General features: G+C 50.4%; 1 protein-coding gene and 1 pseudogene across 4 annotated transcripts in view; both read right to left on the reverse strand.

Annotated features, from left to right (window-relative positions):
- The window catches only part of LOC100413844 (urea transporter 1-like), a 46,774-nt gene extending 34,135 nt beyond the window's left edge, over positions 1-12,639 (reverse strand). For 2 of the 3 annotated variants that reach the window (XM_078347843.1, XM_078347841.1), the window contains exons 1-2: positions 12,452-12,587; positions 12,045-12,166 (exon numbers count right to left, since the gene is read on the reverse strand). In XM_078347843.1, coding sequence (XP_078203969.1) covers positions 12,045-12,166 — 122 coding nt within the window. In that variant the 5' untranslated portion in view covers positions 12,452-12,587. Of the gene's footprint in view, positions 1-12,044; positions 12,167-12,451 lie in introns of all 3 variants that reach the window. The other variant, XM_078347842.1, reaches the window with a different exon arrangement.
- A 1,556-nt stretch (positions 12,640-14,195) lies between these two features.
- Positions 14,196-16,634, reverse strand: LOC103791182 (uncharacterized; annotated as a pseudogene). Its single transcript, XR_013525778.1, has 3 exons — positions 16,497-16,634; positions 15,096-15,735; positions 14,196-14,456 (listed from the first exon to the last, which is right to left on the reverse strand). The product of XR_013525778.1 is annotated as an uncharacterized LOC103791182 (transcript).
- Positions 16,635-21,084: the final 4,450 nt, after the last annotated feature.

Raw genomic sequence — 21,084 nt, forward strand, 5'->3', positions numbered from 1 at the left:
CATACATGTGTTCTCTGTGCTTTTAAGCAGCCTAATTGCACAATACAATGACCTTTTCTCTGTTATTTCTACAGTAGCTCCTTTATTATTTCCAGAGAGTCATTTGCAAGTATTTATGTTCTAACATTGTTTTTCCTTGGTCTTTCCCATGCATCTCCTTTTTGGGTGCCCCTTTCTGTTCTTGTTCCAAGTGAATGCACCTTCCAGCACTCTGCATAGAATGTTCACAAATAAACATACAAAAAGCTGCTCTCTTCTTCCACTTTCTCCTTGGAGTTTCTGCCCCTAGGATGTTTTCTCTCTCCTCCTCCTCCTCATGCTCCACCCAAATCAGTTTGGATTTCCCAGTGGGCTTCTGTGCACTTAAAGCAATTTACATCTCTATTCCTCACTGAGCATGAAATTATGCCCCCCAGCCCTGAAAAGTTTCTGGTAGTACCTTTTATTTCTAAAATATATCTTATAATGCACAGTCCCATCTGGGCTGGAAGGTATTGGATGATGAAGTCAGGATCCAATCGCTCTCTTTATTCATAATGGACCTCCCTCTTTCCAGAAAGATGTTGAGACAGTTCAACAGATATATGTAAGAGGATATAAGGACTAGGTGACAAAATGGAGAAGGGAGAACACAACTATGGATAAAACACAATTTTAATATTTTTTCTATACCTTGCATTTGTAGGTATTTCTAAATTTGTGTTTTAATCAAATTATTATAACAGTTTCATTTGATTGCTGCTTGATATTGATCTATGCATAGGCAATTTAATGTTACAAATAATTGACACCTCAAGAGTGTGTATTGGGTGGTGCCCACACTGAGAAATTCTACAAGATATTCTCATGCTTCCCTGTCTCCTCACCCCCAATGAAGAGAGTAGCAAGGACTACAAGCATGGAACAAAATGTTCCTTTGTAGTGTGTTCTGAGCCTACTGACTTCTTCGGTTTGGAAAACAGACAAAAAGGCACCAGATGAGAGCCCAAACTCCCAGAATGACACTTGGAGGAGACCCTTTGTGATAGGCATTCCCTAGAGTGAAGCCAAGGGCCACGCTGGAGCAGAGTGCAAACGTCTCACTCAAACCTCCTCCACCCGCCCTTGCTGGGGGAACACAATGATGGGTGATGGCAGGAGGCACTGAGGTCCCCAAGTTTTTAGTTCTTAAATGCAAGCCTGCAATTATTCCATCCATTTTAGGAGTAAAAGGGGATCAATAGCTGGGAACATCCAGAGATGTTGTTCCTCCAGCACAAAGCAGAGGGTCCAGGTAATCTCCATCCTTACCTACAGCTTTTGTCAGATGCCCACCTGTCACCTTTCCAGGTTTTAAATTAAAATCAGACCAGTGTAAGACTCATAATGTAGTCTCTGGTGTCCTGAGCCAATGTATAAGGGTGTGTAGGTCGTGCACTACAAAAATGCACCACATCTAAGGGGTCACTATTAATGTCCTAGACATTTGTGTGTTTATTGCAACAAAGTTTGTGCAGATGGCACTAAAATGTCTTCAGAAAAGGGGTGCTAGTATGTCTTTGTGCAAGGAACCATATTGTCAAGCAATACCAGAAATACCCCGAGCTTTTAAAATTTTTCATTTTTTATTTTTTTGAACTCTGAGAAGCTAGCTTTTGTTTCCTTTTTCTTTCTTTTTTCTTCTTTTTTTTTTTAGAGTCATGCTCTCTTGCCCAGGTTGGAGTGCAATGGTGCAGTCCAGGCTCAATGCAACCTCCACCTCCCAGGTTCAAGTGATTCTCCTGCCTCAGCTTTCTGAGTAGCTGAGATTACAGGCCTGCACCAGCATGCCTGGCTAATTTTGCATTTTTAGTAGCGATGGGATTTCACCATGTTGGCCAGGCTGGTCTTGAACTCCTGACCTCAAGTGATCCACCAACCTCAGCCTCCCAAAGTACTGGGATTATAGGCGTGAGCCACTACGCCTGGTAAGAAGAAAGGCTTCCCTGATCGGGAACTGAACCAGGGCTATGGAGGTGAGAGCGCCAAATCCTACCCACTAGACCACCTGGGGCATCATCCTCCCTCCCAGGCTTGTGTCTTTTGTTTCTTTAAAATTAAAAAAAAACACACACTTATCAACGAGGACAATAGGGAAAGAAGTAGGAAGAGAATCATTTCAATCTCTTTAGGCTCAGATGAAAGGGAGAGTAAAGTGTTGGGGCAAATGAGGGATGGGGACTGGCGTGGCTGTAGTTCCTAGTCCCTCTTTTGAGGGTAAACCACACACATTGGATTGTTCTCTCACTGTGAAAGATACGGTGATGCTGGCCCAAGCTCAGGAAGTTGAGCTCGATTCGATAATTGGGCCATGAAGAAGAGGTGGGATGGTCTGGCATCACCGTTGCGAATGGGGCTTGCTGGACACCCAGAACTATCTGCTGCCATTTTGTCTAAAGGTTTACCAAACCAAAACACCAGTGGGCTCAGAACACACTGCAAAGGAATGTGCTGTTCCAATCTTGGAGTCCTTGCTATTCTCTTTGTGGTGGGGGGTGGGGAGTGAGGGGACAGAGAAGCATGAGAATGTCTCGTAGAATTCCTGAGTGTGGGTGCTGCCCAATTACATACTCTTGAAGTGCACATTATGTGTAACATTAAACTCAGGATCTGAGTTACTCACCAGGGGCCTGGCTGGGATGGGGCAGGTATGTTAAAGTGCAGCTGCTCTCTGGTGCTGCGGAGGTGGCAGCTGGCTCAGGCCCCTTCCTATCATTTGTCTCAACTGGAGACTTGAGTATCTGCCAGCTACACAGTTTTGTCTGCTCAGCCTGATTTAAGGACCTTTTGTAGTTATTAGGAATCCTCACTGTTACTGTTCCCGTGCCTTATACGAATTGGCGGCCAAGAGCTGGAGACTGATACAGACTCCCTTGGCCCTGCCCCCTCCTCCCATTCCCCTGCCTCTTCCTTCCTCCTTCCCCCCACCCCACCCCCAATGCTCTGTCCACGCTCTGGGCAATCAGGGTGGATGGGGACTGGAAACCCTGAACCCTCAGGGTTCAGGACAGAAGGTTCCAGCTCTAAATCTCAGTATTTCTGGGGTTTGTGTGCACCTGGGACCTTCCTGGTAGGGTAAAACAGGAGGATGTTTGCCCTTCCCAGCCTGAGTGGAGAGGACATGGGGCTTGTGTTCTTCTGTTCTGATCAGGAAAAGAGCTCTGAGGGCTGGCCCTGCACAGAGGTGGGGGCACTGGAGACCCATTGACCCACTGCTGTACCTTCTGCCTCTCACTCACTGCCCACCACCTTTTCTCTTCCTTGCAGGTGGCTCCTGCACGTGCGCCAGCTCCTGCAAGTGCAAATGCACCTCCTGCCAGAAGAGTGAGTGTGGGGCCATCTCCAGGAATCTGGGGCTGTGGCTAAGGTTGGGAGGGAACCCTAGGCTGGCCCTGAGTACATTCTTCTGGGGAACTGGGCTTTCTTTGCCCCTGTTGGCTGTGTCATTTTCTCTCAGAGGGCTTTGTTCCCTCTGGGTCTGGGGTCTGAGCTGGAGCCAAGCTTGCTATTAGGGAGGTGCCTGGTCAAGTCAGCTCACCTCTCATTCTTCCCTTTCATCTCAGGCTGCTGTTCCTGTTGTCCCATGGGCTGTGCCAAGTGTGCCCAGGGCTGCATCTGCAAAGGGGCGTCTGAGAAGTGCAGCCGCTGTACCTGATGTGGGGACAGCTCTGCTTCCCCCTGTAAATAGACCAACCTGCATAAACCTGGATTTTTTAAAAAAGATAACCCTAAGCCCTTTGCTGCACTTCTTTTTCTCTTAAATATGTGAGTGACAATAAAACGACTTGAATCTTATCTGGCCTTTTTTGTGTGTCTTGGAATAAATGGACTGGGGTGGGAGTTGAGCCGGGAGTTTAGAGACCAGGCTCTGGGTGGAACTGTGAGCCACTAACAATGTGAACACCTTCAGGAAGCCAGGTTACCTCACTGAGTCTGCACTGCTGTAAAATGGCATGGCAATGTGCCACATCAAATGGGTGGGGTGTTACAGATGATCGCTTCCTGTCTCAATTGTCAAACGTGACCCATTTTTTAGATTCAACGAGAAAAAATTCAGTGAATACATGAAGAAACAACAGGAAAAACGAAAGATGTACAAACTTTGATGATATGATGATGTGGAAGGCAACCTCAGGGAAACTGGGAAAGGCAGCCGGGACCTCAGAGACCTGGCGTACCTCTAGGCGCACAGCCCTTTCTGCGAGAGCGAGCAGGCGCCAAAGGTGTGGTCCCACGGTGTGAACCAAGGGGAGCTCAGGGAGTGGTGCGCCTGGCCCCTCTGCCGCGCACAGCCCGGCCCAGCCCAGGACCTCTTTTCTTGAAGTAAGCACTTATCATGCTTCCTAATTTAATGCAGAGTCACCACATCAGGGCAAATATCTCTCCCTTGGTGACGTCCCAAGCTTTGGACGTCCTTTTGGGCCAGCTAGGCTGTGAGAAGCCCAAAAGAAGTTAAAAAGCAAAAGAGGACTTAAACAAATGTACCCATCACCGTCTCAGGAGTGGAGGATGGAAGGGAGGGAGGCAGGGCCCTGTGTCTGGCCTGCTGCTGTGAAGAGGAGAAACGAGGCCGAAGGACCTGGATGACTTTGGCCTCCTTTGAAGGTGGGTCGAAGGTCACATGGGAGGCTGGTCCTCTGCACACAACTCCCTTGCTGCGCTTCCCTCCTCGGTCCTACCTAGGAACGTGAGCACTAGGCTGGGGCTGCCCACGGATTCCCACGGAGGTGAACTTAGGTCGCTGGTGCCGGGTGCGAGGGTGGGGATACGGCCACCACCTGAGGCTGGGTTCCTGGACCGCCCAGGACAGGAGTGGACGGCAATCTGCGGGAAATTCAGGAGGGCCAGGATTATAGTCAGGATGCCGCCTAACGCCAGGAGCACAGCCCCTTCAAAGCCAGCGAGAGCCAAAGGGCCGCCCTCAGGGTGCATCCTGCGCCTGGCGAGGATCCTGAGCTCCGCCCGCCTGCAGCGCGCAGTCAGGCCCTGAACCCGGGGCGGCGCTGACACTGTGCGGGGTGGCTGCCAGACCTGGGCCAGGGCGTCTGCGCCTGGCACCCTGCCCTGACTCTAAAGTCAGAGGCCTGATCCTGGGCTCTGTTCCGCCTCCCACCGGCCAGCCTGTTTTTTCGCCTCTGGGTTAGGAACTCCAGCCTCATCTGACCTCCAAATGGACCCCAACTGCTCCTGCGCCACTGGTAAGGGATGCCAGGTTTCGGGGCTTAGGGTCTTCATTTTCGTACTACAGAATAGAAGGTCCCTGGGGCAGGAGGCAGGTGCATTTTGAGCTCTACCTAAAATGGACTCCTTTGCTTTGCACTTCTCGAGTTTTCTCCCTGCCAAGCACCTTCATCACTACTCAGAAGACCGCCATCTTCTCACTGCCTCCCATTTCTGAGGTGAGAGGATAGGCTGAAAATTGGCCGGCTATAGGTCACCCTCAAGGCCAGGGGTGTGCTGGACTAGGACCCAGTGCTTTGTCCAGCATTTGAGCTGCCTGAGGTGGATGGGAGGCAGGACACTCACCACTCACTGCCTTTTTTTTCCTTGCAGGTGGCTCGTGCACCTGTGGCAGCTCCTGCAAATGCAGAGTGCACATGCACCTCCTGTAAGAAGGGTGAGTGCAGGACCATCTCCAGGAATCTGGGGGCTCGGTAGAGTCAAAGGAGGGATCTCCACAGGCCAGAGCCGACCAATGATGAGCCTCCCACATCTCCTTGCTTCAGCAAATGACTTAGGATCACAGCTGGAAGAACTCTAGAGATGGTTAATTCCCAATCTTCATTCTTACCATGGGGAAGCTGACACCAAGAGTGCACACCAGCATCCCAAGCACAGACCTGATACTTGAGGACTTTCCTCACTTAAGTGTATCATTCTAGGAGACTGTCCTTCCTTTTACTGCAAATAGCATGTCACTCCCTTCCAGGCTTCTACCATGTCCTGGGCACAGGGCAGCTTTTTCATGGCAAGACTCTTACCCCAAAGATTCAGGAGTTGTCTCCTGACAAGCAGTGCCACCCTGAACTAAGCGTCCTTGGGCTGGAGGCAAAGCTTGAGCCAGGCCTCTGTTGGGGCAGGGAGGTCACTGGTTGAGTCTGTTCTGACCTCTTACCCTCCCCTTCTTCCCCAGGCTGCTGCTTCTGCTGATCTGTGGGCTGTGCCAACTGTGCCCAGGGCTGGGTATGCAAAGGGGTATCAGAGAGGTCCAGCTGCTGTGCCTGATATCAGATGTAAATAACACAACCCTTACAAACCTAGAGGTTTTTTTTTTAAATACAAGCATAACCCATTTACTGTGTTTGTTTTCTCAAGTGAAACATGGGAATGACAATAAACAGTGTTGGCCTTATTCTGCCTCAATGGTTTTTTTGAGGGGTGTCCTGACATAAGAGACCCCAGACCCAGCAGAGCTGGGATCATCCTATATACTGAGTGCCCTAAAGCAAGTTGGGTTACCTGTCTCTGGTCAGTTTCCTGGCTAAAAATGTAAGAGCATCATGCTAGATGATTTGAGGGCACAGGAATCAGTCATGGACCTAAGCTTTGGTGAGATAAATAGAATGAATGAGTATGAAAAATAAAAATGCAAAGTTCATTTTTCATATTCAACAAGGTAATCTCAAAGGGACATTAGAACAAAATAACAGAAAAAAGAACTACTAACGCTGCACATCTGTTGTAAGGTGTAGTGATATTCAGTAGGAAGGAGGAAGGCCCTGGGTGTCTTGTAATTCATGGCGACTGTTAGTTATCTGGCTATTTGGTGAGGCAATTGCTGTTTGATGTTCAAAGAGGCAGAGGAGTCACGTGGCCCAAGAGTAAGCATCATGCTGCCTTAAAGTGCTTTGTGAATAAGGGATTTCAGAAGGTAGCCTGGCTGGGTGCAGTGGCTCAAACCACCTCGGTGGCTCACGTCATGCTCTGCTCAAGCCAAGGCAGGAGGATTGCCTGAGGTCAGAAGTTTGAGACCAGCCTGGGTAACTTAGTGAGAACCCCTCTCTATGTAAAACAAAACACTAAAATAAAACAAGAAGAGAAGGCAGCCTGGCCAAGTGCAGGTGATTTGGTGTCACACAAGTAGGTTCACAGCCCACTTCATCCCTTACTGGCCGTGTGACCTGGGCAAGGTGCTTAACCTCTCTGAGGCTGCATTTACTCATTTGTAGAAAAGATTCTATCTCTACTTTGGGATGAAATGTGATAGCGGTCTAGCACCTGGCTAGGACTCAGTGAAGAGTGTGCTGCTATAATCATTTGTCCGCATGGACTTTGCAGACAGAGAATCCTATTAGATCTCATCAAGCTCCTTGGGAAAGGACTGCCAGTTCCTTGGAAGCATGACTGTGGAGTGGAAGTTGGGAATGTGTTTGGAGTCTTGCTGGTCTGGTCTTAAGGGTATGTGGATGACTTTCTGCACCAACTCTCCAGCATAAGACACTGCTCCAGCATTTGGACAGAAAACAAGCCTTTCCCACCCTTCAAGTCATTTGATCTTCACACAAACCAGAGAGAGTGTGTGCAGAGGCTGGATATGTAGGGGAACACTGTCCTCTAGAGTAGTTAAGAACCTGCCCAAGGTCACACAACTCACAAGGTCATCCAACTACAGGTTGGATGAACTTATGGTACAGCTGTCCTCAAGCCCTCTCCAGAGCTGGCACATCATTGTGTAAGTGGATGCTAAGCCCTCCCCATCACAGTTCTTAGCTGGAAGTGCCCTTGGTGAGTTGGCCCAATTGTGCCCTGACTGGAAAGAGGCATACTGATGCCCAGGAATGTTAAGAGCTATGAAGAGGGATTGATTGCCAGCTATTACTCTTCCCTCTGCTGTCCTTGTGCCAGGTTTTCTGTGTCCTTGTGTTTTACATGACATAGGGTGCTGGTTGAAACAATGACATTGCATGAGTGCAAATTTCAGCTGTGTCGTTTATACCTGGGTAACACAACCTCTCTGTGGTTCAGGCTCCTACCCTGTTCTGTGCATGATAACAGGGTCTGGCTGGTAGGACCACATCAGTTAATTCATATAAAGAACTTAATACAGCGTTCAGTGTGTCTCAAGTAGTCTGTAATAGCTATGGTTTTATTATCTTTATTCACATCATAGGAGCATTTTAGTACCTCCCGACAAATAAGCCAGTCCTGATAGGCTTAGCTGTGTGTCCCATGTTGTTCCCATCAATAACATGAGCATACGACATATGGATCTAAGAGGGAACCCTACCCATCCACAAATAGAAATCTATGCTGCATATATAAAGCCATAAGCAAGATAGTCTGTGTCCGCATAACAGATGTGAAAGGATTCTTGCCATTTCTGCCCACACCTGCACTGTTATTTTCCTTAACATTTTCCTTTAAAGAATCCTATTTCCTTAATGTATTTACAGAAAAAGCAAACTCTCTGACACAAGAATCAGTCACCTTGCAGACATGGAAGGTAGCCACATAGTTACATATATCCCTCTGTATCACTTCTGTTGCTCTCTGGATTATGTTGACATTTGTTTCTGTTTAAAGATTTCAAGCAGTGAAGAGGTGCTGAAGACATAGCGAGGGCGAAGGGAAGTTTCATCACTGACGTCTTATCCTTGAAAAGCTGAGTGGTGGCTGGGTGCGGTGGCTCAAGCCTGTAATCCCAGCACTTTGGGAGGCTGAGGTGGGCGGATCACCAGGTCAAGAGATTGAGACAATTCTGGCCAACATGGTGAAACCTCGTCTCTACTAAAAATACAAAAATTAGCTGGGTGTGGTGGCGTGCGCCTGTAATCCCAGCTACTTGGGAGGTTGAGGCAGGAGAATTGCTTGAACCCAGGAGGTGGAGGTTGCAGTGAGCAGAGATTGTGCCACTGCACTCCAGCCTGACGCCTGGCAACAGAGCAAGACTCTGTCTCAAAAACAACAACAACAACAACAACAAAAAGCTGAGTGGCTTCAAACCTGCAGCACTGCTTTCACTCTCTGTCCTGGGCTAGTTACTTATCTCCTTGTGTTGTCCTTGTCTGATTAGTAAGACGCTGTCATAAAGAGTATTTCCCTTGAGGGTTGCTGTGAGGGTTGAAACAGCCAAAGTGACTCAACAGGGTCTGGCTGAGTCTAAAAGCTCTGTAATAGTTAAGAATCCTGAAAGTAATAACTACTTTTCATGCTTCTTAATTTAATGCAAGGGTGAGCACATCAGGAAAAAGATCCCTCCCTTGGGAACATTCCAAGTTTTGGGAAGCTCCATCCTTGGGCCTGCTGGGCCAGCTAGGCTGTGGGAAGCCCCAAGAAGTTACAGCAAAGGAGGATGTGGACAAATGTGCCCATCACCTTCCCAGGAGTGGGGAATGGAAGGGAGGGAAGCAGGGCACTATGTCTGCTCTGTTGCTGTGAATAAGACAAATGTGGCCAAAGGACCTGGGTGGCAATGCAGGTGAGGCAAAGGTCACATGGGAGGCTGGTCCTCTGCACACAACTCCCTCGCTGCACTTCCCTATCTAGAGATGCGAGCACTAGGCTGGGGTTGCACATGGACTCCAACAGAGGTGAGGCTCAGGTCACTGGTGCAGGGTGCTGGGCAGGGGACACTGCGACCACCTGCGGCTGGGTTGCCGGACTGTGCAAGGGCATGAGTGGACTGCAATTTCTAAGAAATTTGAGTGGGCCGGGATTATAGCAGGGACACCGCCTACCGCCAGGCACGCATCCCATTCAAAGCGAGTGGGAGCCAAAGGGCCGCCCCCAGGGTGCACACCAGCCTCGCTAGAGAGGATCCTCCACTTGGCCCATCTGCTGCGCACAGCCGGGCCCTGAACCCAGAGTGCCTCTGACACTGCTGGAGCCAGAGCCAGGCCTGGGGCGGGACCTCTGCACCCGGCACCCCTCCCCAACTACAAAGCCACCTCCCACTTGCTTGCCTGTTTCTTCACCTCTGGCATAGGTGCTCCAGCCTCACCTGCTCTCCAGATGGATCCCAACTGCTCCTGCATGACTGGTAAAGTATACCAGGTTTCGGGGCCTTTAGGATCCCCGATTTTTAATGGGGGATTAAAAAATGCAGGAGGCAGGTGCATTTTGAGCTCTACCTAAAGTGGATTTTTTTTTTTTACTTTGTACTTCTAATGCTTTTTTTCTTACCAGGAACCTTTATTATTATCACTGAAAACCTTACCATTGTCCCAGTGCCTCCCATTTCCAAGGAGAGAGGAATGAGACTCAAAACTGCCCCTGCTCCAGGTCACCCATAGGCCAGAGGTGTGCTGAGCTGGAGTGCTCTGTCCAGCATTTGAGCTGCCTGGGCTGGTAGGGAGGTGGGAGACATTGCTTCTTCAAGATTCCCCACTTAAGTCTCTGTGTGGTATGAAAAAGAGGGCACCTGCCCATCCGAGCCTGTGGGGCGGAAAGGTGGGGCTGGGCTAGGTAACAGGTAACAGGATGGAACTAGGTAACAGGATTCCCGTGCAGTGAGCAGGAGGATGCTGAGGGGCTGCTTCTAACCCTGCACCACACTCACTGCTCACTGCCTTTTTCTCTTCCCTGCAGGTGGCTCCTGCACCTGCACCAGCTCCTGCAAATGCAAAGAGTGCACCTGCACCTCCTACAGGAAGAGTGAGTTCGGGGCCTTCCCTGAGAATCTGGGGGCTGAGCAGAGTCAGAGGAGGGAACCCAGAGCTTAGTGGGCAGGAGCGGGACAGTGACCATCTTTCCACATCTCCTTTCCTGGCAACTGATTCAGGATCACAGCTGGAAAAACAAGATGGTTGATTCCCAACTTTCATTCTTAAAATAGGGAAACTGAGGCCACACGAATGCACCAGCCTGCCAAGCACAGACCTGATACTTCAGGACTTTTCTCACTTAAGCCAATGGTTTTGGGGAACTGGTTTTCCTTTGTCCCTGTCGCCCCAGCCACTGCCTCTCCAGTCTTCTGTCCTCTCCTGGGTATACGTTGTACTGGGCAGCTTTTCACTGGAAGACCCTCACTGCAAAGATCCAGCTGACTCCTGACAGAGCAATGCCACTGTGGACTAAGGGTCCTCTGGAGCTAGAGGTAGGGCTTGAGCCAAGCCTCTGTTGGGGCAGAGAGGTCTCCAGTCAAGTCTGCTTTGACCTCTCACTCTCCCCTTCTTCCCCAGGCTGCTGCTCCTGCTGTCCTATGGGCTGTGCCAACTGTGCCCAGGGCTGCATCTGCAGAGAGACATCAGACAAGTGCAGCTGCTGTGCCTCATGTCAGGACAGCCCTGCTCTCAGATGTAGAAAGAGTGACCTAAACAAATTTGGAATTTTTTCCCATACAACCATGGCCTTACTATATTTGTCTCTCTTTTATAAAATATGTGAATGATAATAAAAGTTGTTGCCTTTATTCTGGCTCTGGTTTTCTTTGTGTGCCTTGGAAATAGTTTCCCAGGTTGGGTAGCACTCTCACTCACCACCTCCCTTGGCTCGGGGGTGGAAGCTCCCTGTCCTGTGTGGCTCTCAACTGAGCCACTGCACTGACCCTGCTGACACCTTGGTCTTGAACTTCCAGCCTCCAGAACTGTGAGAACACATTTCTGTTGTTTATGCCCCCAGTCAGTGGTACTTTGATATGGCACACTAGAAAGCTAATAGAGACAGCTGGCATAATAAACTTAAAACTCAGATTTTACATGCAGCTTTAAATATACCCGCTCCTTCTTACATAAAACTGCAGTAAGATTTCTTATTAAAACTGTTTCAACTGTGTTGTCTACTAAGGTAATTTGCTAGTTTGATTTTATAAGGTTAAGTATTCTCAAATCAAACGTAAAACTAACCATCAAAAATGCCATATCACACATTTCTGACACCAATACATTGTTTTAAGTTATATACTAAGGGGGTCAGGAACCTTTAAAACTAACCCACCAGGCTGGGCGCGGTGGCTCACACCTATAATCCCAGCACTTTGGGAGGCCGAGGCGGGTCACGAGGTCAGGAGATTGAGATCATCTGGTCAACACGGCGAAACCCCACCTCTACTAAAATACAAAAAATTAACCAGGCTTTGTAGCATGCACCTGTAGTCCCAGCTACTCAGGAGGTTGAAGCAGGGGAAATCACTTGAACTCAGGAGATGGAGGTTGCAGTGAGCCAAGATCGCGCCATTGCACTCGAGCCTGGTGACAGGGTGAGACTCCATCTCAAATAAAATAAATAAATAAATAAATAAATAAAACTAACCTACCATAAAATGGCATTTCTGTCATTTAATATTTATGGCCTGTAACAGAAACTTCCAAGTTAGTTCAGACATACTTTTACTAGGCTTAAAAACAGGCATTAAAAAATGCCACTTAATCTATTTTTAACAAACAAATGAATTTTAAAACTTTCACTATAAATGAATATGAAGGCTTTGCAAAGCTGACACAGGCACTTTATAAGAAATAGGTAACTACACAAAAATATGAAATAACTGAACAACCTGCCAAGGTGCCCTTTATCTTGCAGCAATGTGTGGAGTAGATCAAGCATCATGGCATGAAGGAGGTGGGCATCTACTGTGGGTCTGGAGTGGCCACAGACATCCAGGTGCTGAAGGCAGCCGGATCGGGTCGTGATGGAGGTGTGGGCATCAATGTCCACAATGTGATCTCACAGAGCTCCATGGCTGGGTCACATCACATTCTTCACTGTGCCTTTTCTTCATTTACTGTTTTATTATTTTTTAAAAAGAGAAGACAAGAGTTGTAGAAGGAGCTTCTGTAGAAGCCAGTTCTTGAACCATCCTACCCACTCATACCACTTGCTGGGTGGACCCGGGGCTGCCGGGGGGCCTTGGCCTTCCTGCCTTGAGGGTGGACATGAGGTGCGGAAGCCTGGGACTCAGTGTGTTCTGTCCACTGCCCTGTGTGAGGATGTGGTGGGCAGAGGGCACTGATGGGACCCAGCTCAGGCTAAGGCTGCACCACCTCCACCTCCATCCCACCATCCCTCATGGAGTATTAAGGACCTGGATGTGCCCCAAATGCCAGGGGAGGGCACTGAGAACCCAGAGTGACCTTGTCCAGCAACTTCAACCCAACAGGACTTTGTGCCTGTGAACTTTTGGGGCACACAGTACCCACCCAGACCAGGACCCCTAGAATGCCCAGCACCCCTGGGTGGGCCATGCAGCAGTTTCAGTTCCCTCTGGAGGCCCAGGATGGACCTGGCCTGTGGTGGGGAGGTCAGCTCCAGTGGCCAACCGGATCCAAAGGAAGACACTGGTTCAAACACAAACCCATCGGATTCTCCCACAGCCTTCCTGCTGTTGGAAGACTGGTACAGGGGTGGTTGCTATGAACAGGGCAGAGCCACCTGATTCCCATGCAAGCTCTGAGTCATGCTGCACTGGCCTCCTCCTGGACATCACATTGCGCCAAGCAGGGGAGAAATATGGGGATGCACACACTCCTTCATCATCTCTACACAGACACAGGACCACGCACAGCTCTTGGGAGGAGGAAGATGAGCTGCTCAAAGCCAGGGAGGGACCTGCACAGTGGCCAGCATGGCAGGGACGGTGCTTCAGCCAAGGCAGGGATGGCGGGAGACCTACTTGGGACCCTCAAGGAGGCTGCAGGACTTCCATGTTCTTTCCAGATAACAGGGACGTGTCGATGATGATGAGTGAGATGGATGTACATGCCATCGCAGACACGCTGAAGCTCTACTTCCATGAGCTGCCTGAGCCCCTCTTCACTGACAAGTTCTACCCAACTTCGATGAGGCATCGGTGAGCACTGGAGGCCTTGGCATCATAGGAGGCGTCTCCTCCATGTGCACTGCTGCCATTAGGGGCTGTGGGAAGAGAGGTGTGAGAACCCAAGCTGCGTCCTTTCTGCCATGGTGAGTGTTTTAACCAAGCTCAGAAAGCAGGGGCCACAACTGAGGCCGTTGTGTAAGTCCTCATCTGTCCCAGAGGACTCCTTGTCCTATTCCTCAAGGAGACCAAGAGAGTAAAATGCTCATCACTGCTGTGCTGTGGGGTCCTAAATCTGCTGTCCCCCTTCCAGCAGACCAGGGCTGAACGAGGGTCCCCAGGTGCTCTAGCCACGGGTCCTGGCCCAGGCAAGCACAGGATCAAACCTGGCCTGACCCCGAGTCAACCTGGAGGCTGATGTCTAAGCAGGGCACCGGTGTGTGTGGCCCTGTATCCTCTGCATGACCCTTAGGGCAGGCCTGCCTCCCGGGCCCACGCCCAGAGGACCTGGTCTACCAGCCTGGGGTGCCCCTGTGGAGTCTAGGGTGAAGAGAGGGTCTCTGCTTAGTTTGTGGGGCTGGGGCCACCCACCTCCCACCTCCTTGTGTCCCTCACTTCCCTTTTTCATTTTATGCTGAGCCTCTGCTACTCTGGGCTGCCCTGTGGGTTTCCCACAGGCAGCTCTGCCCATGAGCCACTGCTCTCACGCCACCTCTTGCTGCTGTTCGCCAGGTGCTGCTGACCCCTGTGGGGCAGAGAAAAGGGATTCAGGTGGCTCATACCCTACACTGGCACACTTCACAGGGTCTTTATTGGGGCCCAGTGCTGTGGGAGTGAGGATGATGACAAGCCTGGGCTGTTCAGGAACACGTGTCCCAGGTGCTCCATGTCACCAACTCAGGAGAGGTCTCCAGCTTGTTGTAACGATGAGAAATAACCCACTGCCTTCTGCAGTAGTTTCAGACCCCACTGCAAAGGAGAACTCCATGCTTAACCTGCCCTTGTCCCGGCTGGAGGCAAACCTGCTCACCTTCCTTTTTCTTCTGGACCACCTGAAAAGGTAGCCCAGCTCTCTCATGGCTGCCCAGGCCACAGGGTGCCCCTCTGCTCACATCAGACCCCCAGCACTGAGGACCTTTTCCCTCAACCCATCTACAGTCCCTCACTGCCCCTGGAGACCAGCGCCACTGCCACCCCCACCCCAGCCTCTCCTCTTTGCCCTGCTCCCCCCTCTGCACTGTGGCTTCACAAAGAGCTCAGAGCTTTGGCCATGGCCAGCAGTGTACTTGAATCCCCCAACTCCCTCACTCCCCGACCATGGAGGAGAGCTCCCCACCAGCCCAGAGCTAACCCCTCGTCCTGGGCCGCTGAGACCCACAAGTACCAGGGCTGGAATCAGCTTGCAGCACAGCTATGGTCGAGGTCGCTCCCTCCCAGAGGACTCCAGCATGGCCCAGCCCCTCTGCCTCTTTCCTGGTGGTGGTGTAGAAACACCACCCTCTGCTTTGGTCCTGCACAGGGTGGTAAGAAAAAGGCAGTCAATAAAAGTCCCTGCACAACCTCGCCATGGTCTTTGGCCCACACTGCTCCAGCCTCAGAGAAGGAGAGCAAGCTTTCTGCCGATCCCAGCGGCCCATCACCATGACCAACAGCTGGTCCTTGGAGGTCATGACCTACATGGGGGAAGACAGGCTCCAGCCAGCCCATGCCACCCTGACCTGGCAGAGGTGGCCTCTGCCTGCTACACTCCCTGTCCTGCCCTGCCCAGCTTCCTACTTGCATTGTCTGTGGTGGTGCCTGAGATTTAGAGAGAGAAACTTGCCTAGGTCTGCATGGATGAGAGTGTTGGGGATGCCCAGGCCACCTCTTGGTCCTGCTGGTGCACCTTACTGGGGGCTTAAAACCACCCCAAGTGTTTGGGTGTGGAGGCTCATGCCTGTAGTCCCAGCACTTTGAGAGACCGTGGCAGGATAACTGAACCCAGGTGTTTGAGACCAGTCTGGACAATGCAGCAAACCCCATCTCTAGAAAACAGAAAAGGAAAAATTAGTCAGGCAGCATTGTGGCACACACCTGTAGTCCTAGCTGCTGGGGAGGCTGACATGGGAGGATGGCTTGAGCCTAGCAGTTAGAGGCTGCAGTGATCCATGATGGAGCCACTGTACTCCAGCCTGGGTGACAGAGCAAGTCCCTGTGCACCTCTAATATAACCCCCCCAAGTCATGCCTTGTCCACATCCACACCCCCACCTCCCGTCTCACTGTAAAGGCTTCATGGCAGCAGCAGAGGACCCAGCATCTGAGCTGGACTTAGGGGCTAAAGATCACCAGCTGTGAGCACCCTCTGAGCCTCTCTCCTCTTTCCCACTCTTTCTGGCAGGTCCAGATGCTGCTGTACTTCCTGCAGCTGGAGGCCATCCCTGCCCCAGACAGTAAGAGACAGAGCATCCTGTTCTCAACCGAAGTCTTAAGGCCCCTGTCCATCTCCAGAAGGCAGATAGATGTCCCTAAAACCTCTGGATAATTGGACCATTGTAGAGTGGGAACCAAACATTCCTGAGGTGTCCTTGGGCCAGCCCCAAGCATCAGGCCATCTGCCAAGGGACAGTGAGACAAAGCAGAAGGACAGGTGGCCTGGGGACATCCTGGCCAGGTCTGGAAGCCCCAGACTGGCCCTAAACTGTGGTTTTTCACACGGCCACCCGAGGGCACCCCAAGCCAGTGAATCTCAGAGTCTGGGCCAGGTCCTGGGGGACAGAGTGAGGGGAGTGGTTTTAGGAACTTACATGTCTCCTGGATCACTTCTTGAGATGTGCCCTCTTCGGGGAGACAGGAGTGTGACGGGATCCCTTCACTGTTGTATCTTTAATAAATGCTGCTGCTTCATCTTCTGGGGTCATGGCCCTGTCCCTGTGTGGGAGGGGCCTCTTCCATTCCCTGACTAGGAAACCACACTCCATTTAGAAAAGAATTGAGAGGCCCAGTCAGCACTGGGTAACATTTTGACTCCATTCTCAGCTTTCTTTTTTTTCTTCTTTCCAGGACTTTTGTGCAGAAATGGATCTTTTCTTGCTGTGTTTGTCCTTATTGGAAGGCAGCTCCAGGAGGCCTGTGAAATGTTGGGGGACTGGACCCCAGGGGAGGGAGTCCCAGACTGTGCACTTTAGGATTCCTCCTCCAGGGAGAGCAACCTCATCCCTGATCCTGACCGCCCTCCTGGCTCACGCTCTCCTGTTTGGCTTCCACAGGCCAAGACTTCTCTGGCTTCCCTCTGCCCACACTCTCCCTGCCTCAAGTGTCCCCAGCACAGGTGGCTTCATTTTTCTCTCAACTCAGGGAACTAGCTCAACTTCTGTAAAAGTCCCCACTTAGTGGTAGAAGCTTGCTGATGGCATGTTTTAAAACTTTGATTCAAATAACCTTTTAATTCTTGAATATTATAAGTTTCGTACATAGTTCCTAATTTTTTTCCTAAGAGATTCAGATACCTAATAAGATCCTAGAATGGCACCAATTTGTCTTTCTCTAAGTGCCTGGCTCTGCTCTCTCAGGAGTGGGTTCTGAGGTCTCTGGACTACAGGATATTCAAAAGGTCAGGAAGAAGCCTGGCCTAGGGATAAGGGGCAGGGGGACGGCCTCCTTGCTCGAGCAGGCAGAGGCACAGCACCACTTGCCACCCCCTCTGCCAGCACCTGTGTGGGAGCCCAAGCATCCTTTGTAACCCTGCACTACCAGCAAGCTGAAATAAAACAGAATCATGGAGGCCACCACTTATTTTCAACAAATTAACCCATAAACAATTCCCTCACTTTTTCAGAAAAAGGAGGTTGGGGCAAGGAGAGGGGAGAAGGGAGAGGAAACCCAGAGCCAAGTTTCCAGAAAATCCTGCAGGAGAAAAGGATTCAGCTGCTCAGAGGAGGGAAGCAGGATTACACTCAGGAAAGTGTGTGGGGTCCTAGATGACACCAACACCCAGTGCAGTTCTGTCCAGCAACCTCTCCCAAGGTGGGGAAGGTGAGTGTTTCCTGGATGTCCGTGGGCAGATCCTGCTGAGCATGCAGAATGTTGGGGAGTCTGACACTGGAGCCATTCTCCTCCACTCCAGGTAATTCCAGGAAAGGCAAGGCAAGACAAAACAATTCCAGGCAAGGCAATTGGCGAGGTGAGGTGAGGCGAGGCGAGGTGAAGAAAATTTGAGGCAAGGCAATTCCAGGTAAGGCAAGACAAGTTAATTCCAGGGAAGGTAACTCCAGGCAAGGCAAGGCAAGGCAATTCTGGGCAAGGCAATTCCAGGCATTGCAAGGTAAGGCAAGGCAAAAAATTCCAGGCAAGGCAAGGCACGGCAGGGCAGGGCAGGACAGGGCAGGACAGGGCAGGGAAGGGCAGGGCAGGGAAAGGCAAGGCAAGGCAAGGCAAGGCAAGGCAAGGCCAATCCAGGCAAGTCAATTTCAGGCAAAATAAGGCAATTCCAGGGAAGGCAATTCAAGGCAAGGCAAAGGAATGCAATTTCAGGCAAGGCAACTCCAGGCAAGGCAAGACAAGGCAATTCCAGGCAAGGCAATTCCAGGTGAGGGAAGGCAAAGCAAGGCAATTTGAAGCAAGGCAATTTGAAGCAAGGCAAGGAAAGGCAACTCAAGGCAATTCCATGCAAGGCAAGGCAAGGCAAGGCCCAGCAATTCCAGGAAAGACAAGAAAAGGCAAGGCAAGCAAGGCAATTCCAGGCAAGCAAGGCAAGACAACATAATTCCAGGCAAGGCAATTCCAGGAAGGCAAGGCAGGGCAATTCCAGTAAACATGATTCCAGGCAAGGAAAGGCAAGGCAATTTCAGGCTAGAAAATTCCAGGCAATGCAAGGCAATTCCAGGAAAGGCAAGGCAAGGGAAGGCAAGCAAGGCAATTCCAGGAAAGGCAATTCCAGGCAAGGCAAGGCAAGGCAAAACAATTCCAAGAAAGGCAAGTCAGGGCAAGGCAAGGCAATTCCAGGCAAGGCAAGGCAATTCCAGGCAAGGAAAGACAAGGCAATCTAAGGCAAGGCAATTCCAGGAAAGGCAATTCCAGGCAAGGCAAGGCAATGCAGGGTAAGGCAATTCCAGGCAAGGGAAGGCAAGGCAAGGCAATTCCAGCAAGGAAATTCCAGGCAAGGCAAGAAAGGCAAGGAAAGGCAAGGTCATTCCAGGCAAGGCAATTTCAGGCAAGGCAAGGCAATGCAATGCAATTCCAAGCAAGAAAATTCCAGACAAGACAAGGCAAGGCAATTCCAGACAAGGTAATTTCAAACAAGGAAAGGAAAGGCAATTCCAGGCAAGGCAAAACAAGGCAAAAAGGGGCCATTCCAGGCAAGGCAATTTTAGGCAAGGCAAGGCAATGCAATTCCAGGCAAGGCAAGGCAAGACAAGTCAAGGCAATTCCAGACAAGGTAATTCCAGGAAAGGCAAGGCAATTCGCCTGGAATTGCCTTGCCTAAAATTGCCTTGCCTTGCATTGCCTTGTGTTGTCTTGCCTTGCCTTGACTGGAATTGGGTTGCCTGGAATTGCCTTGACCTGCCTTAGCAGGAATTGCCTTGCCTGGAATTGCCTTTCCCTGCCTTTTCTTGCTTTGCCTGGCCTGGAATGCCATTCTGGCAATTGCCTTCCCTGGAATTTCCTTGCCTTTCATTGCCTGGAATTGCCTTGCCTGGAATTGCATTGCCTTGCTTTGCCTTGCCTTGTTTTGCCTGGCATTGCCTGGCCTAGAATTGCACTGTCTTGCCTTACCTTGCCTTGCCTGGAGTTGCCTTGCCTGGAATTGCCTTTCCTTACCCTTCCTGGAATTACCTTGTCTGAAATTACCTTGTCTGGAATTGCCTTGCCTTGTCTTGCCTGGTATTTTCTTGCTTGAAATTGTGTTGCATTGCATTGCCTTGCCTTGCCTGAAATTGCCTTGCCTTGCCTGAAATTGCCTTGCCTGGAATGACCTTGCCTCTCCTTGCCTTTCTTGCTGGAATTTTTTTTGCCTTGCCTTGCCTTGCATTGCCTAGAATTGCCTTGCTTTGGATAGATTTGCCTTCCCTTGCCTGGAATTGCCTTACCCTGCATTGCCTTGCCTTTCTTGGAATTACCTTGCCTGATATAACCTTTCCCTGCCTTGTCTTGCCTAGTCTGAAATTGCCTTTTCTGCAATTGCCTAGCCTGGAATTGCATTGCCTTGCCTTGACTTGTTTGACCTTGCCTGGAATTGCTTTGACTTGCATTGTGGTGTCTGGAATTGAAATGCCTGGAATTGCCTTGCCTTGCCTTACCTGGAATTGCCTTGTCTGGAATTGCATTGCATTACCTTGCTTCTCCTTGCCTGGAATTGCACTGCCTTGCCTTCCCTGGAATAGCCTTGTCTGGAATTGCCTTCTCTTGCCTTGCCTTGACTGTAATTGCCTTGTTTCAAGTTGCCTTAGCTTGCTTTTCCTCGCCTGGAATTCCCTTGCCTAGAATTTCCTTGCCTTACCTTGCATTGCTTTGCATTGCCTGGAATTGCCTTGCCTTGCCTTAGCGGGAATTGCCTTGCTTGGAATTGCCTTTCCCTGCCTTTTCTTGCCTTGCCTGGCCTGGAATTGCCTTTCAGGCAATTCTCTTGCCTGGAATTGCCTTGCCTGGAATTACCCTGCTTTGCCTGGAATTGGCCTGATTTGCCTTGCCTTTTCTAACCTCGAATTACCTTGCCTGGAATTGGCCTGCTTTGCCTTGTTTTGCCTTGCCTGGAACTGCCATGCCTTGCCTTGCCTGAAATTGCCTTGCCTTGCTGGGAATATTCTTGCATTGCCTTGCTTTGTCTAGCCTGGAATTGCCCTGTCTGGAATTGCCTTGCCTTGGCTTGCCTTGCCTTCCTGGAATTGCCGTGCATAGAATTGCCTTGCCTTGCCTTGCCTGCCGGGCCTGGATTTCCCTTGCTTGCAATTGCCTTGCATAGCTTTGCTTGAAATTTACTTGCCTGGAATTGCCTTGCATTTACTTGCCTTGCCTTTCCTTGCCTTGACTTGTCTTGCCTTTCCTGGAATTGCTTTGCCTTGCCTGGAATTGCTTTCCTGGAATTGTCTTGCCTTGCCTTGCCTGGAATTGCCTTGCCTTGCCTTGCCTGGAATTGCCTTTCCCGGAATTGCCTTGCCTTAGATTGCCTCGTCTTGCCTTGCATGGAATTGCCTTGCCTTGTGTTGCCTGGAATTGCCTTTTCTTGTCTTTCCTGGAGTTGCCTTGCCTGTAATTGCATTGCCTTGCCTGCCTTGAATTGCCTTCCCTGGAATTGTCTTGCCTTGCCTGAAATTGACTTGCCTGGATTGGACTTGCCTTGCCTTGTCTTGCCTTGCCTTTAATTTCTTTACCTGGAATTTTTTGCCTTTCCTTGCC

This window comes from Callithrix jacchus, chromosome 13 (assembly GCF_049354715.1).
Source record: "Callithrix jacchus isolate 240 chromosome 13, calJac240_pri, whole genome shotgun sequence".
Classification (NCBI taxonomy): Eukaryota; Metazoa; Chordata; class Mammalia; order Primates; family Cebidae; genus Callithrix; species Callithrix jacchus.